Below are 19,293 nucleotides of genomic sequence, written 5' to 3' on the forward strand. Positions count from 1 at the left end.
AAGAGTTTGGCTACTGTACTTTGAGATGACTGTTCTTTGTTCAAAACTTTGCGGCCACTATGGTGGAAGCTATGTGGCCATTTGTAATGGAAATGCAAATTTAAAGATCTTCCCTGCCCTTAGGCTAAAGTGCACCTGGAGACTGGGGTGGGAAGCTTGTTTTTCAATTGATACTTTTTGATTGGCCAGTGGGTCCAAAAGGTTGTTACATTCTCTGAGCCAGGAGAAGGCTATATAAGCCCTGATGTGTAGCTTTGTTTTGGGACTCACTTTGAGAAGTGTTCTGTGATTTGATCTGAATTCTGGGAAGCCGTTGTTGAGAGTCCCCCGGCTTTGAAAAACCCAGATTTGGAAACCCAGATGTTGACTGGGTATGGATGTAATGGTTGGACAGTTTGGAAATCTGTCTACTTGATCTGTTTCTGTCTTGATAATTCTGCCTGTATGCTTTGAAGTTTGGGGTGCTGACCTTTTTTCCCCTGAACAAGGTAAACGATATATGTCTGACTGATTAAAGTAAGTTTGTTAACCCATTTTGAGTTGCTTTCCTTTAACAAAGCAGATCCAAGAACCTGTATGGGCAGCAAACCCTGAGGACGCTTGGTGTTGGGGGCCAGGAAGTAATGGTATATGGGCTAGTGCCTGCTTGCTTGACGTATGACCTTAAAAGGTAATGAATAGAGCTGTAGAAGATGATTGGCTATGTGTACCTATAAATTGCTCTGATACGGAAGTCAGATCTCTTTGTCGCGATGTAGCTGAGCCTGAATAAACAACTCCTGCAAACCTCGGGTGCTCTGTCTGGTAATTCCTCCTAGGAGGCCGGTGACGACCGAAGACTTACTATGGGTAAGTGAGAGGACGGGATATCAATAGCCCCCCACAGCTTGGGGTGCTTGCTGCTACACCATTTTAATGATAAGCTGTTGTGAATGCTATATTGTGATGTTCTGTGATAATCTGTAATATTGTGAATGCTGTACCCTGATTTTCTGTGAATGTTTTGCTTTGATTTGTTATGGAATAAATAGCATGTTCAGTATACTATGTAATCAAAACCTTAAAAGCTGTTCACAGTAGCATTCTTCTGGAAAGCTGCTCGTGCATGGCGTTACATCAAGTCTGACATATTTCTGATGACATAGTTTACTCCCTTTGTCCAAGATAATGCCTCATTTCTAATGCTTTCCAACAGTCAGCTCTCTTTGTACAATTCTACCATGTTACTACACTACCAACTTTGTCCTATTTCTATGATTTGCCATCTCAATGTCCAAAAGAAAGCTGAAGTGCTAATCAGATCCAGCCTAAGCTCATCTTCTAGCCCTACCCTCAGTTTCTTATTTGGAAAGAGAAGTTTTTCCAGTGTGCTGGTCATTTCTGGCCTCTTAACTGCATATGGAGAAAATACCAGTGACACTCTCTCTTCATGCTGTGTCAACATTGCAGTGGTCCCCTCTGCTAGAGCCATGAGTCAAACTAAAAGGTTCTCCAAGTTTTGTGAAATGATATATGCTGCAGGGTGGGCTTCAAGATCAACATTTCCTCAAGTGATGGCAGAGGGCCGTGATCTGTTAGAGAGGCACCAGGAGGATATGGGCCTGGATGACACAGCTTCTCAGCAAAGTCTATCAGAAGAGCAATGTGACTGCAGTGACTGCAGAGGACTCTCAACCCTCAGAAGACAAGATGTCACTTGCCCTGTCACCTGCAGTTGGTTGGAATACAATGCCAGTTTTAAAAACCTTTATTTTGTAGTTAAAGGTCCAAGAAGTTTCAAACAAAAAGGAGCCGATGTGATGATACCTGTGTGAGGTCCTTAATGTGAACCAACAAGAACTTCCCCTAAAAACACACTACAACTTTATTTCCAGTTCTCAGAAACTTTTCACTTGATGATCAAAACCTATGTGCTTTCTCTCCTTTTCCCACGCACCAATCCCAACAATTCCTGTTACCAGAACTACTGATGTGGAATTTGGGAGGGCTCAAACAACTATATTTCAAAATTGGACTAACAAACAAAAGCTATTAAGTATCATAACATAACCAGAAGCAATGCATGTGGACTACTGTTCTCAGCCATTACTAAAAGAAGCTAATTACATGTCAAATAATAAGCAACTTTACACATTATCGTGAAAAATACTGAATAGTAACATTTAACATGTAAAAGGCTGTTACAATATGCTACAGTGAAGTACATGTGCATATATACTTGCCCCTGTTGGAAGGGTATATAAACTGTGCACCCTAACCCCAAAGTGAGCTCAGTTCCAAATTGCAGCTTCCATGCATAGATGTATGCATCCTGCCTGCTTTGAAAGAAATAAACACAGATACAACCTAATTCTGTTTGTCTTTCTTAAACCGAATTCTGAAGATAGACAATGGGTATCTTGGATATTATCACCCACAGGTAGAGCAATCTAGACATGAGCCATACCTAAGATTTATTTTAAAGATTTCCTCAGAGTAAAACCCTTCAGCATGAGCCAAAGAAGGAAACAGACTCTTTAGGATTGGGTTCCAAGACAGAACCAACAAGTACAAAGGATTTAATTACTGAGTCAGAATACTGTATCAAACACAGACTGCCCCCAGAATAATGCTATCTTTACCTGAACTGTGGAGTATGAAATCAGCCCAAATACAGGCAAACACAACCATGAAGTGAAAAACACAGACCACCTTCTGTACTTGCTAGTTCTCTACTAGGTTGTCACATGAAGGCAGACAACCAGGTACCAGAAATTCTGTAATCAAGCAACCAGAGAAAGCACAATTTCAAGGTGGAGGTGACTCCAGAAGACAATGGCCCTCTTGTAGCAGGAGGCATTTTATCTTTTCACAAGGGCCCCTCTCCCCATGAACCACTATGATTAGGATAACAGGGTCTTCTCATCCTCTAACATCCTGCTAATCCCAGGGTTACCCTTTCTTCCTGAGTAATTAAGCCAGTTGGTTATGCTAGGGCTTGGCCTCTTGCTCCTATCTCTAAGGCAGACTGAAACTCAAAGTCATCTAGCCTGTTTTCCAGAGGAAACTTGCAGCTTCAGTCAAGCTTCCTAGGGGAGACCTAATCTTGTATCTATTCCCCATTCTGTCAAGTCTCACCCTACAACCAGGCTGCCACCCAGACGTCCTCTTTACAGGAGTACTACTTTACATTTACAAAATATTGTCAGATACAGTTTTTGCCTCAGATTGTGGATTTCCTATTTATTGGGAAATTCAAATTGATCAGGAGGTAGTGTGGGAAATGACTATGACACAAAGGCAAAAAGTATCAATAAAATGTTTTTTTTTTTAATTTCCAGGTCTTAGGCCAAATTTCCCACCTACAGGGAAATCCACAGCCTGGGACAACACCTCCTCTTTGACCACAACCCAGAGAAAACCAAACTTCTCCCAAGGTTATGATATCCAAGGGAGCTTACTTTTGTAGAAACTATGTATCTAGTAGGAATATGCTTGGTATTCAGTCTCTCCAATCACTTGAAAACATTTCAAACACACAAGTAGTAACATCTAACATAAAGGTTAACAATATATGCCCTATACAAAGATGAATTCTTCTGAATGTCAGATTCAATACCATTCAAGTAATTAACAAACCACTAAGCTACATGATGCTAGAGATACAAAGATGATTCAGTCTCAGCTCTCAAGAAAAGAACATCTAATCTAACCAAGAATGGCATTTGAATTTTTATTAAAATTCTGCCTTTATGTAGCTTGAGTTATTTTAGATACTGGGCAAAGTCCAATAAAATAGAGATGTGTTAGAAGCCAGAAAATCATGTGTAGCAGGAATGATCAGAGGAACTCCCTGATTTGTTAGACTACAACACTTCCAATGAAGTGCCATAAAAATCACATCTAGATACAAACAAAAACCTGGCATATCATGCTCATATTCTAAATTTTCACAAGAAACATCATTCCATTCAATAAACACTTATATTAAGTGTTAATTATATGCCCTCTAGCTACAGAGATGAACAACACAGTTCCTGCCCTCATGGAATTTACAGAGTAAGCTATCAGAACCAAAGAAATAAACATAAATGTAAACCACATGCAAAATAAGTTGACCTAGTCAGAAAACAGAAGAAAAAAGAAAAGAGAAAAGTAGAACCAAAGAAACCTGGATTTAAACTCTAGGAGAGATGGATAGGGGACTATAAAACTAGATTAATGTTTAAACAAATTGCTATTTTACAAGAATACTGACAGAAGTGGGATTTGAACCCATGCCTCCAGGGGACACTGTGAACTTAACACCACTTGTGCAGTGGATAGAGTACTGGTCCTGGAGTCAGGAGGACCTGAGTTCAAATGTGACCTCAGATACTTACTAGCCCTGTGAGGCAAGTCACTTAACCCAACTGCCTCAAAAATAAATAGTCTCCACTGGGAGACTATAGGGCGAACTTAAGTAAATTTTATGAGATGGAGGTATCAAATGCCTCTTCTACAAAAGGCAAGACTTCCTCATCCTGGCAAATTCTACCTCTTACACTTACAACCTGTGTGATCTTGTGCAGGTTATTTGACCTCTACAGGTTTCCTCCTCTTTAAAATAAGGACTACGGTCCTTACCAATTCTAGATCTAAAATTCTATAATGCCCCTATAGAACATAATCTCCTGGAAGGCAGGGAGAGTTTCATTTATGTTTTTTCATCCACAGTGTCAAGCACAGCATCTGACACACAGTAGACATTTAATAAGTGTTTGTTGATCTAGTCAAATCTATACCTGAAAGAGTCCCTCTACAGTTTTAAGACTTCCAATGAGTGGGAACCTATTATCTCCTGAAATAGACTGTTTCATTTTTTAATAGCTCAAGTTGTTAGAAAGTTTGTCTGAGTAGTAAGCCTAAATTTGCCTCTTCACAACTCCAATCATTGCTCCTAACTACCCTCTGGAGCTATGTTGAAAAAGTTTAATCTCTATTTCATATGACAATCTTTAAATACTTGAAGACAAATGTCATATCTCCCTATCTTTTCCTTTTTGGGTCAAAAATTCTTAGTTCCTACAACCAATTCTCTTATAGTATGAACTCATGAATCCCTTCACCACCCCAACTTTCCTATTCTGGATACTCTCCAGCTTATCAATATTCTTCCTATACTGTGGTGCATAGACCTGAATACAATAATCCAGGTAAAGTATAATCAGGGCACAACAAAGTAGGTCTATCGTCTTCTTATTTCTGAGCTTGTGCTTCTCTTAATTCAGCTTAAATTTGCATTCACTTTCTTGGTTGCCATATTACCTCCTATTGAGATTACAATCCACAAAAATCTCCAAATCTTTTATATATAAACTATTGCCTAGTCTTGCCTCCCCTATCTCTTATTTCTAAAATCAATTAGCATGACACCAAATGTAAAGTTTGAAATACATCTCTATTAAATTTCTTCTTAGTAGATTCAGCCCATCTTTCTGACTGAGATCATTTTGCATTTCAACTGTCATTAATTGAGTTTGTATCATCTGAAATTTGTATAACCAAGGTAACTATGCTTGATCCTTGTCACAGATGAAAATATTAAACAGCATAGGACCACCTACAGATTCCTGAGGCACTATATGTTAGAAATATTACATGACATTAAACAATTACTTATTATTCTTTGAGTCCAGTTGTTCAAAAAGTTTAGAATCTAGTTATACTATTGTTTAGCAAAAGGATTATATAAATACATATAAACATATGTGTGTATACATATCCTTTTCACAAGAATAACATTAAATACTTGACCAACTGCTTTGCTAAAAATCTAATTAAATTAGGTAAATATACAGCATTCTAGATGAAGTCACGTAATCTTGGTGATTACCATGTCCTTTTCTACTAGATATTGACTAGCCATCCTTTTTATTTATTTGTTCATTTATTTTTTGCTTTTTGGAGGGGAAAGCAGGGCAATTGAGGTTAATTGCCCAAGGTCACACAGCTAGTAAGTGTTACATATCTAAGACCACATTTGAACTCAGGCCCTCCTGATTCCGGGGCCAATGCACTGCACTACCTAGCCACCCCTAACCATTCTTTTTAATAAAACATTTTAGAATTTTGACAGATATCATAGTTATGATCAGTAGGCTATTGTCCACATATTCTACTGCTATTTTCTTTTTTTGTTTTATTTATTTGTTTGTTTGTTTCAAATTTGGAACAACAGTTGCCCTTATCTAACTTTGCTCTATCACCACCATTTTCCATCTTTTAAAAATCTCCAAAAAGAGCAAAAAAAAATCTCCAGTGGTTCAGAAATCATTGCAGTTTAACTGGGCCAGGCTATCTGAACTCATCAAAAGATGGTAGGTGCTCTTGTATTATCTCCTTAAAAAAATCTTTCATTATCAATACCCTCTTAGCTATTTTTCCTGTCCTTTACAATTCATGGGTCATTTTCCTTGCCAGAGAAAATAGATTAAAAAAACAACTAAGCAGCTCTGGTTTCTCTTTATTTAAGTTATTATCCTCCCATTCTCTATGAACATTGTTCTTATCCCTTATTTAATTCTATTTTCCCCAGTATAACTTTATAGATCCTTCGTTGTCTGCATCAGCCTCAGTTCATTCTAACAAGATCATGTTACTAACTAACTCATATAACTGTTAAAAATCTAAATTGGATGGTGAATTTCCATGTTGTCCTCAGCAGTGTATTCAAGCAATATGATAATAAAAAAAAATAATCAACTGGAAAAGAAATAAAAACTTGCAAATAGAGTGTGGAAGACTAGAAGGAGGTATGGGCCCCACATGAGTTGTGAGGTTCCATGTGTGACAGGGAAGGCTGTCTTAGTATGTGGCTCAAAGTGAGACCAAATAGACATCTCTAGTCCCTTCTCCCTCCCCATCCTTTCTCCTGCCAGGAGGGGAAATTGGAAAGTTGAAACCAGAGGCCACCACTCTGCTTGCCTCAAAGAGAGGGGAATATCAGAATAGAAGTCTATTTTCTCCCTTAAATACTGTTCATCTATTCTAGGGCATTGGATTTTGAATATTTTGTCATTTTGAGGGAAGGAGGATCCCCAAGTTTTATATCCAAGGCTTTCCCCCTTTCCCACCCAAAACCACAATGAACATACATAGAGAATAGTAAAGAAATTCATTTATCCAAAATGTAGCAAAACAGAAATCAGAGAATGTATATATAGGATATATATCAGACAATATAGAGTGAAGGAGGTCTCCCACTGGGAGTGAGATAACAGCTCAACCAAGGGAAAGTTTCCTTGATCTCACCCAAGGGGAAACTACCCAAAGTCTCTAGAGTAGCAAGATGGGAATAGGAATATGATGGAGACTTCCATTTTCTTTCATAACTTCCTAGAATCTTCTCCTCCAGCAGCCTGAAGTAGAAACCAGGAGCACTCAAATGATGAATCCTCAAAGCAGTCAGTGCTAACTAAGGCTGGAGCTCTCTCACCTTTTGCTAACTCCACCCTGCCCCTCACTGAGGGCACAGTATTCATATCCAACGATAAGAAGAGAGTACCATACCAATGGGCTTTGGGACTAGATGTACACAAGAAAGGCAAATCTCTAGTTATGGTTACTTAGAATAAATCTTAGTCCAGTCTATTCTCTACTCAGTCATCAAAGTGGTTTTCCTAAAGCACTCACCTTCCCCTCCACTCAATAAACTCCCTTGGCTCCCTATCACCTCCAAAATCAAATATAAAATACTCTATTTGGCACTGAAAGCCTTTCCTCCCCCATACACAACTTTCCAGTTTTCTTACCTTATCCCCTGCCCCTCCCACAGTGATCTGCAAGTTAGTGACACCAACTGACCTCTTTGGTGTTCCTCGAAGAAGACAAACTATCTCCCAATTCTGGACATTTTCTCCCACTGTTCTCTATGTCTAGAATACTTCCCCTCCTCATCTCCACCTCTGGGCTTCCTTTAAGTCCCAGCTAAAATTCCACCTTCTCCAGGAAGCCCTTCCCAGTCCCTCTGAATTCTAGCGCCTTCTCTCTTTTGATCATTTCTTATTTTTCCCCCTTATCACAGCTCATTTGTACATAGTTATCTGAATGTCGCGTTCGCCAGTAGACTGTGCGGTTTCCCAAGGCAGAGACTACGTTACTTTTCTTTGTTTCCTCAGAGCTTTACACAGAAACAATAAAAAATTAAATCAAATCAGTACAGTGCTGCCTGGTACATAGTAGATGTTAAATAGCTAGTCAGTTACTGACGAATTAATATACATGTATTTATATTAGAGCACTGCAATTAATGTTTCATAAGAAAGTAGCGGTCTTTTACTAATTCAAACTTTGTGTGTGTGCATGTGTGTGCATGTGTATTTATCTCTTCTAGGGAGATGGCTTATGTGTGTTCATATAACAATCAGCTAAGTACAATGAGAGATGGTATTATTATTATTATTATTGTTGTTCAGTCATAACCCCATTTGGGATTTCCTTGGCAAAGATACTGGAGTGGTTTGCCATTTCCTTTCTAGTTCATTTTACAGATGAGGAAACTGAGGCAAACAGGAGTAAGTGACTTGCCCAAGGTCACACGATTAGTAAGAGTCTGCAGCTAGATTTGAATTCAGGAAGACCAGTTTTCCTGACTCCAGACCCAGCAGCTGTAAATATTTTTATTTAAAATATTTCATACAATCTAGCATTAAATTTTCATCAGCCCATAGATTATATTAAAATTTTCCAGGCTAATAATACTCTATCGAGCCACAATTTAAGTATATAATTACCAAGAAAAAAATGCTAAGTGGTTTAAAGGGTTTTTTTTTTTAGTATTTAAAGGTTTCCATAGCATGAATCTTCATGAATGGGGGTGTGTGTGTGTCCGTCTGTGTGTTAAGTTAAACTTATGTTTTAGTTTATGCCAAGCAATGCAGAGTGACTCTAAGCAGATCCTGACTATGGCAAAATGAATGCAAAATCCTGTGCTGTTTCTACTAAAGGAGCTGCAAGCACTATTCAATTTGAACTTGTGAAGGGGAGAAACACTTGCAGCCTAGATAACTCAAAGTAAAACGTCTACAGTAAACAAGGAGGGACTACTGAATCAGCAATGTGAATGCACGTTTTCCTGCCACCTCCCTTTCTTTTCCTAGGTTCCTAGAAAAAGATAAGGGCAGCAAGAAGGGTTTCACCTGCCACTGAAGTAAAATCTTGTGCTTTCCAAACTATTACACGGAGAGCAGTCATCCCCCAAAGCAGAAAAAACTTCCGCTCCAGACATTAGTAGGAAAAGAGCGTGCGCAGAACCCCTGGCAAGCAGCCAGAGATGAAGCTTTGCTCAGATAATTGTAAATGAGAGTCTCTGGGACACTCATGCGGAGTGCCCAGGTCGGCCTTACCCGCTGAGCCTCCGGCCAGGATCTGCTGAGAAACTTCCCTCCCGAAACCTCCTCCTCCAGTCTTTACAGGCATCTTCACTTTCGAAAGGGGGGCTTAGGCACTCAGTAAAGCACCACCTGAGAACCGGGCCGGGCGGGGCAGCAGAGCAGTTTCTTTAAGAAATGAGGGGCAGAAAGTTTGCTAACCCTTGAAGGCGGGAAGAGCGTAACGTTTGGAGATCCTAGGGCAGCAGCAGCAGCGCAGCAGTTCTCTGCTGTACTCCTTTGTCACTTAGTCCCACTTGCCTGTTGCACTCCCTTCAGGTTAAACTTCCAGCTCTAGCTCACACTGGCATCTTAAAAGACTGACCTGACTTAAGTAAGGGTAGGGTTTTGCCGATGCTTTTTGCTGCATCTGGCTTTTGCCATCTAGCTTGGGTCTCGTAGTATTCCCCAATCTGTTCCCTCCTGCAGTGTCCTTTAAAGCTGGAAAGGCTGGTTTGGTTTGAATAGCACTGATGAAAAAAATGCCCCTGGCTTGGAAATCAAACTGAAGGTTTTGACCCTTATCCCCTTGGTTTGTAGTTGTTTATTTTACACCATGTGACAAGGAAAAAATAAATCAATAACCTTCAAAGATACCTCTTTGGATTCTTGCAATATCTAGTGATCAGCCTTGCACATTAGAGATTTGATAAAACACAAAAATACCACTTTCTTTTTATTTCTTATCTTAGATTCCCTTAGCTGTCCATTTATTCTAGATTTCTTTCATGTTCAATGCTTTATAATATTTGACATATTTACACAACTTTAATTTATATTGCACACATTACCTCTTGAGCCTCAGAACAATCATGTAAAACAGCCCATTTTACAAATTAGGAAAACTCAGACTTTGGGTACCTAAGTGAATGTCACACACTAAGTGTATGAGGAAGAATTTGAAACTGTTTTCTGAAATCCAAGTTCTTTGCACTAGCAAATTATGCTCCATGACGTTACAGTCGACTTACAAAAGCACTGTCTTCTATATCATACCCAACAATTTTGCTAGATCTTTGTGTTCCAGTTTAATAAAATATAGAAATTGTACCATGATCTAAGAAAACCAAATTGGCAATAGTCTGTGACTGATGCCCAAGGTTGCCATGAATAAGAAACAGAATAGGCTTCTTTCTCTTTTGCTCATCTCTTCCCCCCAGAAGGAGGTGAAACAAGAGTTAGCTGGTTCACACAGATGACAGAGGGGTGTTCACTCACTAGAGAGAGAGAAGGGAAAATGAGGGTGTGAGGTGCCCAGTACAAACAGCTTACCAGCCCTTTCCAGCAGCTATTGGGGACTGTCTTACATGGCCCAACAAAATAATTCTCTGCGCCTCATCTGTCTCTCCCAGAATCTTCTTTTAATGCCAAGGTATTTGTCATGGATTCTTGCAAACTATACTTGGATTTTAAAAAAGAGAAAGAAACCTTCCTGTGAGGCACAATCCCTTGTCAATATCACCAAAAAAGAACACTATGTCTACATGTTTTAAGATTGCATTATGTGGACAAATGATTAATATTCCATCTTGCTCCCATGATCCACTTTTCAGTGTCATTAATCTCTCCCCACCTCTCCCAATGGCTACAGGTTGTGGGAAATGAATGAAATGGAATATTACTAAACTATAAAAAATTGTGAACATTAGAAATACAGGTAATTTTGGAAACCTTTACATTACCTGATACAAAGTAAGCAGAGCCAAGAAAACAATTTGTACTTTGATTATTATAATAAGTAGAAAAAACAACCACATAATCAAAAGTGAATTATGCAAAATTACAAGGAACAAACATGAGATATGAAAAGACACTGTTGCTCTCTTCACAGAGGTGGGAGATGCCCAGGAATGATACATCGCTAATATTGTCAGACTTTTTCTATATTCTGATGTGTTTTGCTAACTTTTTGTCTCTTTTTCTTTAAATATATTGTTTGTTATATAGGATAACTCCCTGGGATGTGATATATATATATATATGAAAATTTATTGTTTACAGAAAGTTCCTACCTTCAAGACTCTGACTGAAAATTAGATGGCTGCCTAAATACTTGTTCAAATATTTACTATCTGTGTGACTCTGGGCAAATCACTTAACTTCTCAGCATTAGGCCTGTGAACAGGTTGTTGTTGTTGTTGATGATGATGTTTGCCCTCTGTTCTGGAAGAGGACCATGAATCAGAAAGGTGATGCTATGACTTGCTAATGAATTGGATTTAATTGAGGGAAGACATAGGTGATCATGTGATGACATCATGAATGGTTCCTTCAGCCTCTAACAAAACTGTTCCACTCCCAATCTTCTCCCCAGATACTTAGTACTTGACTTGTGCTTTCAATGTCCATTTGTTTCAGAATGGGAATAACATTTACAATGGATGCTTGAACCAAAGAAAAAGAAAAGGAAGCAAGTACCAACCTCTTCAGGCTACCTAAGAACCCTGAGTGGAATAAAATGGTAAAATGTAACAGGCCTGGTTGAGAAAGAGAAAAGGGGCCAGGGAGTTAGAGTCAACCATTTTAATAGCCTTGAAATTAGGCTAATATTGTATTTCAGTATTGCTGAAGAATGTTATCATGGTCTATCCTTTAACAAGAACTGTTTTATTACCTAGTGCAAAGGAAAGATTAGAGAAAGAACTTTGTTTTTTGTTTTGTTTTTTATGAGCAATCGGGATTAAGTAACTTGCTCAAAGTTACACAGCCAGGTGTTTCTGGGTGGGTGCTAAGTGTCAGAGCCCGGATTCGATCCCCAGGTCTTGCTGACACTGGAGCTGGTGCTCTTACTCGCTGTGCTACCTGGCCAACCCTGAGGAAGAACTTTTTAAAAAATCTTTGTATGAAATGATGGACAATTTCTTTTTTGTTTGTTTGTGAGGTTTTTTTTTGAAGGACAGTTTCTAACATGAAGTCATTCATGAAAAGGAAAATCAGAGATTTACCCTTTGATTTGCCTCCTCACTTTCTACTTTGAAGCTACTTCAACTTCAAAGATTTTCCCGTCTGATAAATAGTTCTGCAAATACAGAGTCAGTAATCAGTGTCTTCCAAGCAAAAGTTGCCAGAAAAGGCACTGGTCACAAACTTTAAAATCTGTGGGACAAAGGGGAGAAACCAAAGCACAAAGAGTATGAGAATTAAAACAGTTATTAGAGACCTGGGATAAGATGACTGAGTCAGGAAATTTGGAAAGCTGGTTATAGTTTGTCTCTTTGGTTGTCACATTATATTTGGTTGGAAAGTCCCAGATGGAATGGAGGTAAACTGATGTATCCATTCTAGGTTCCTTTTTCTTTGGTCCAATGGAGCACATCGGAGCAAAAAAGAAGACAGTGATGTGCAGTGTCAGTGATAGCTCTGGCTGGACATGGTAATGTTGGTAATTAGCAAAACCTGAATTGTACTCCTCCAACAGGAATGATGAACCTACTGATGATTCTTCCTACTGATGGGCCTGGTTTTCTGGTTGAAGGTTTAGACAGAAGAACTTAGGCATTCAGGACAGAACTTCTTTTGATTGTTGGTGATCAGACTTAATGCATCTCTTTAGTGCCTGACTAAATTGTTAATGCAGTCTTATCTTCAAAGTCAACAAGTATTTATCATGTTTCTAGTATGTTCCTGGGATGCTATTTAATATGTTAGAGACATGTTTGAAATACAGTGTCATGAGAGTCTCATGTGATATTAAGCCAAGCTTTCTGTTTATGACATTACCAAAGAGAATATAAACAAAAGAAGGAACATTAGGCCATTTAGGTCAAATCTCAGCTCAAATATTAGCTACCATATTTTTTAAAAATTAAATTTTGTCATTGTGCTGAACCTGCAAACTCAGATTGATGTGGATTGTGAAAATGCCAATGAATCTTCTAAATCTCATAATTTCCCTTATAATCTTTTTCTGTAAAAATGAGTGCCTATGGCACTACTTATAGACAAAGGTAAACTAAACCTGAGAGTAAAGTCCCTTAAAGTTTTGTAGCAACTATAACAGTACCTTCTTTCTCACAAGAGAAAATTTCACTTCATCCTAAATGTTAGCAAATAATTATAATTTGCCATTATAAAATTCATCCTGTATGTTTACCAAGGGAGGAGACTCTTTTATCTTTATAGGTTTCCTACTTTGTCTCCCAGATAGAGTCGTTCAAATACTATTGTTGGATTTACAGAAGGAAATTCAAAGCAACTAATGTACTATATGTTTTAATTATTTTAATTTTACTTCTATTATTATAAACTTGGTAAAAAAAACAACAAACATGGAGATTTCACCATTTTAAAAAACAGAAAAAATGAACTGCATGTAAAACCATGAACCTCCATTATATAAAGGTTTTAAAAAAAACATAATTCAAATATAATATATTCTAATACTGCTCTGTTTGTCTGAATTTTCCTCTTCTTTCTTTTGTAATTTTTTAGTGATACATGAGTGCTTTTTTCTTTCTTTTCTATTTCCCCATTAATATCACCATCACTATTCACTAACTACCCTCTTATCTCCCCGCCTCCCTTGTAACAAATAAGTATTTTCAAGAAAAACAAATCCACACATTATGTCTGAAAATGTGTCATTCTTCTATGTCTAGTCTAGTGCTCTCAGTCAAGAGGTGGGAAATAGGATTATATCATCAGTCTTCTGGAGTTATCATTGGTCATTGTTGTTGTTCAGTCATTTTTCAGTTCTGTCCTACTCTTCATGACCCCATTTGGGATTTTCTTGGCACAGATACTCGAATGCTTTTATATTTCCTTCTCCAGCTCATTTTACAGTTGAGGAAAGTTAGGCAAATAGGGTGAAGTGAGTTGTCCCAGGATCCCACAGTTAATACATGTCTGAGGCCAGATTTGAACTCAAGAAGATGAATCTTCCTGACTCCAGGTCCAGCATTCTATCCACTGGCCACCTAGCTGTCCCATTGGTCATTGTATTTACCATAATTCTTAAGACCTTTGTAGGTATTTTACATGAAAGGCTTAGTGATAAAATCCAGACATTTAGATGCATAAATAGGAAGATAATGAAACACGGTCAGGCTAGATCTCTCCTCACAATGGTAGTCCTAGAAGGAACTTGCCAAAGGTAGAAGAGGACTAGCAGGGTGGAAAAGTGTCTTAGGATGAGAATAGCTGAATCATTATGATGAAGTCCAGATAGTCAGAAGTATAGTCAGGAAGGAAATGAAAAAGATCGAAAGGGGCGGGGTGGGAACCACTCAATATGAAATACTTGTAGGAACATTCTTCATTGTAGATATAAACTGGAAATAAAGCAGGTGTCTATCAGATGGGGAATGGTTGAACAAAATATGTCATGGAATATTATTGTGCCAAAAGAAATAACAAAAGAGACAGATTCAGAGAAACCTAAGAGGACTTATATGAATTGATGCACAGTGAAGTGTACTGAACCTGGAGAACAATTTATACAATGATTTTAACACACCCATCTTTGAGTTAGATCAATTACAGTCTTAGTGTAGTTTGCATCACTGGGCCTTATGTAATCAATTGTATAAAAAGCTTCTCTGACTGTCAGATACATTCCTGGCTACTGAGGAACCTGTGATCTCATTTTACTGTCCATTGCTAGAGTTGCTAATAAATTGATTGTGTGTAGACTTTTGTGCCTTAGTTTCTCTTTATTGAAGATTCTTATCACAACAGTGATCCAATCAGGAGGTTGAGTGTGGGACCCAGACATCTGAGGCCACCCCTGCTAAGGAAGTCTCTCAGAGAATTCAAGTAGAATTGCCCTTAGAATCAGATTTCTCCCATTGGTGGTGATCCAAATTTCCTCTGAGTCAAGGTAAGCCCCTGAATGGGAGATTTTGCAAACCAGGCAAAAGCTTTTCTGTCTTGATAGAGCAGGCCTTGAAAAAGGAAGAAGAAGCCTTATTGCAGATAGAGTAATCTCTCCCATAAGAAGGGGAAGGAGGACTATTTCTCCAACAAACTAAAGGGTCTCCTTTTCAGATAGAGCAGCATCTCCTAAACCTAGACATTATTATGTAAATAGAATTATAAAACATAAAAAGACCTTAACACGTATTGTGCACACAAGACTTTTAACAAAACTTCAAAAAAGAGAGTAAAAATTTGACTGGAAAGATTGAAGGGAAAATTTGTAATACTAGCAACTCTCTTTTTACAAGTAGCAGTTTGACAAGACAAAATAGTATTCAGCTGATACGACAATTGGTTTCCCCTAAACTCTTTTTTAATTATTAATTTTTATTTTTAATTTATAGAATACAACAAGCATTTCCATAACATAGCACAATAAAAAATATGATTGCATGTGGAACTGCAAATGTACTATGCACAATTTGCTATTCCTCTCAAATATAAAACAAAATTATCATGTAAATTTCTTTTTTTTCCCCTTCCCTCCTACCCCACCATTAGACCCAAAAAGATAGATAGATAGATCTACACACACAGACACTATATATGTCTGTATGTATGTGTATATATATATGTATGTTAAATTATTCTACCCATGCTTTTATCAGCTCTCTCTCTGGATGCAGATAGCATTTTTTTCATATGTCCTTCCTCTGTGATTAATTTGTACATTTATAATAATCAAAAGAATTTATTTATTCAAAGTCTTTCTTAAAACAATATTGCTGGGGCAGTTAAGTGGCACAGTAAATAGAGCACCAGCCCTGGAGTCAGGAGGACCTGAGTTCAAATCCAGCCTCAGACACTTAACACTTACTAGCCATGTGACTTTGGGCAAGTCACTTATCCCCAATTGCCCTGTCTTCCCCCTCCAAAAAAAAAAAACAAGCAAAAAAAACCCCACAATATTGCTGTCACTGTATACAATGTTCTCTTGGTTTTGCTCATTTAACTTTTCATTATTTTGTGTAAGTCTTTCCATGTTTTTCTAAAATCATTGAGCTTATAGCACAGAAGTATTTCATCGCAATTATATACCGCAACTTGTTCAGCAATTCCCTGATTAATGGGTATCACAGCAATTCCCAGTTCTTTGCCACCACATGGAGATCCAATATAAACATTATGGAATGTATAGGTTCTTTCCTTTTTCCTAATTATCTTTGGAAACAGACCTAGTAGTGGTATTTCTGGGTCAAAGGGTTGAGGTAGTTTAATAACTCTTTGGGCATTATTCCAAATTGTGCTCTAAAATTACTGGATCAGTTCACAATTCCACCAACAATGGATTAGTGTACCAATTTTTCCACATCACCACCAACACTAGACACTTTCACTTTTTATCATTTTAGCCAATCTGGTAGGTATAAAATGATATCTCAAGGTTGTTTTAATTTGTATTTCTCCAATCAATAGTGAGTTAGAATATTTTTCATATGGCTGTAGATAGCTTTGATTACTTCATCTGGAAACTGATCCTATCTTCTAATCATTTATTAATTGGGGAATGGCTCTTATTTTTATAAATTTGACTCATTTCTCCATATGTTTGAGAAATGAGACTTCTGTCAGAGAAATTTTCTTGAAATTTTTTCACATTTATTATTGTAAACTGTATTTCCCTCCATCCTATTCCCCCCCAATTTATTTTATTCTCTCTCTCCCCTTTCATCTTGTCCCTCTTAAAAAGTGTTTTGCTTCTGACTGCCTCCTCCCCAATCTGCGCTCCCTTCCATCACCCCCCTTCTCTTAAGCCTTTCTTTTCCTACTTTCCTGCAGAGTAAAATAGATTTCTATGCCAAATTGAGTGTGTATTTCCTTTTTGAACCAATTCCAATAAGAGTAAGGTTCACTCACTCACCCTCACCTCTTCCCCTTCCCCTTTACTGTAAAAGTTTTTCTCACCTCTTTTATGTGAAATAATTTACCGCATTCTAAGTCTTCCTTTCTCTTTCTCCCAGTATATTCCTCTCTCATTCCTTAATTTTATTTTTTAGATATCATTCCTTCATATTCAACTTACCCCTATGCTCTGTCTACTCCTAAAACTACCCTAATAATGAGAAAGGTCTTCTGAGTTGCAAATATCATCTTTCCATATAGGAATAAAAGTAGTTTAATCTTATTAAGTCCGTTATAATTTCAAGTCCCTATTTACTTTTTTATGTTTTTCTTTAGTTTTATATGTGAAAGTCAGATTTTGTATTTAGCTCTGATCTTTTCATCAAGAATATTGAAATTTGGTAGAAACTAGGGGCAGAGCCAAGATGGTGGAGTAGAAACAGGACCTCCAAGCTGCTCCTCCTCTCACCACCTCCATTCCATGTAAAAGGGGAATCTGAACAAACTTTGAAGCTACAGAACCCACAAAATGACACAGAGAAGCTAACCTCCCACTGAGGACAGCCCTGCACGCCTGAAGCAAGCAGCCAATGCATCACTCTGGGAGAAGAGCCCAGCTGCAAGCTGAGGTTTTAGCCCCAGGGTGGGCCTGACCAGCCTCCAGATGGAGGGACTTCAGATTACCAGGAGCTGTGGCAGTCCAGGATTATCAACACATAGATGCTAAGGAAAAAGTGAGAGGTCAGTGCAGTCTGGACTTTGGGACCCAGTAGTTGGGAGTGCGTCAGCTTTTGCCCCCAGGGAGAGAAGCAGCTGAGGCAGCCATGCAGCCCCCAACATGCGGCAGCTGCAGCTCCTGGCCTGCAGACTGTAGGGGGACCAAGCGACCACTCTGAGGGGTCTGAGCTCTTGCTTCAACCTGCTTGGATCTAGATTGAAGTCTAGGGTGGAAGTCCTGGGCTGTGTGTCCAGCTTGCCAGAACATGTGGAGGCTTCAAAAAGGGCACCCAACTAATACCTTCAGCAGCTGAGAAAACCCCAGCATTTGGTATGAAGCTCTCCTATCTGGTCACAGAGTCCTACTGTGGCAAAAAGCCAAAAAGTCAATTAATTGAGTGGCAACATGACCAGGCAAAGGAAGCAAAGCAAACAGAAGAATCCAACATTAGACTCCTATTTTGGGAACAGAAAGGAGCAAAGCATGGAACAGGAGGAAGACAGTGAAGTCAGAACTCCTGCACCAAAAGCTTCAAAGGAAAATACAAGCTGGTTACAGGCCATAGAAGCAGATAAAAGAAGTTGAGGAAAAAATGGGAAGAGAAATGAGAACAATGCAAGAAAATTATGAAATGACAGACAATAGCCTGACTGAAGAAAATAACACATTAAAAAAGAGACTAACTCAAATGGCAAAAGAGGCTCAAAAAGGCAATGAGGAGAAGAATGCCTTGAAAAGCCAAATTTTCCAGATGCAAAAAGAATCTCAAAAGCTCACTGAGGAGAATCATTCCTTCAGAATTAGATTGGAGCAAATGGAAGCTAATGACTTTATGAGAAATCAAGATGCTGTTAAACATATTGAAACAGATGAAAGAATAGAAGGCAATGTGAAATATCTCATGGGAAAAACCACTAAACTGGAAAATAGATCCAGGAGAGATAATTTAAAAATTATTAGACTACCTGAAAGCCATGATCAAAGAAAGAACCTAGAAATCATCCTCCAAGAAATTCTCAAGGAAAACTGCCCTAATGTTTTAGAATCAGAAGGCAAAATAGAGGTTGAAAGATCCACAGATCACCTCCTGAAAAAGATCCCAAAAAGAAAATTCCTAGGAATACTATAGCCAGGTTCCAGAATTCCCAGATTAAGGAGAGAAAATTACAAGCAGCCAGGAAGAAACAATTTGAATATTGTGGAAACACAATCAGGATAACCCAGCATCTGGCAGCTTCTACACTGAGGGATCGAAGGGCTTGGGACAGGATATTCCAGAGGGAAAAGGAGCTGGGATTAAAACCAAGAGTCACCTACCCAGCAAAATTGAGTGTCATGTTTCAGGGGAAAATATGGTCATTCAGTGGAACAGAGGACTTTCAAGCATTCTTGATGAAAAAACCAGAGTTGAATAGAAAATTTGACATT

At 38.4% G+C, this 19,293-nt stretch overlaps 1 protein-coding gene across 1 annotated transcript in view; it reads right to left on the bottom strand.

Moving 5' to 3' along the window:
* The window catches only part of SLC25A21 (solute carrier family 25 member 21), a 762,825-nt gene extending 752,958 nt beyond the window's left edge, over positions 1-9,867 (bottom strand). The window contains exon 1 of the mRNA XM_069082271.1: positions 9,366-9,867. Coding sequence (XP_068938372.1) covers positions 9,366-9,438 — 73 coding nt within the window. The 5' untranslated portion in view covers positions 9,439-9,867. The remainder of the gene's footprint in view (positions 1-9,365) is intronic.
* Between the last annotated feature and the right edge of the window lie 9,426 nt (positions 9,868-19,293).

The sequence above is a fragment of the Petaurus breviceps genome, unplaced genomic scaffold (assembly GCF_028583685.1).
Source record: "Petaurus breviceps papuanus isolate PSGF00001 unplaced genomic scaffold, PetGlider_PUasm1.0 164, whole genome shotgun sequence".
NCBI classification, from domain to species: Eukaryota; Metazoa; Chordata; class Mammalia; order Diprotodontia; family Petauridae; genus Petaurus; species Petaurus breviceps.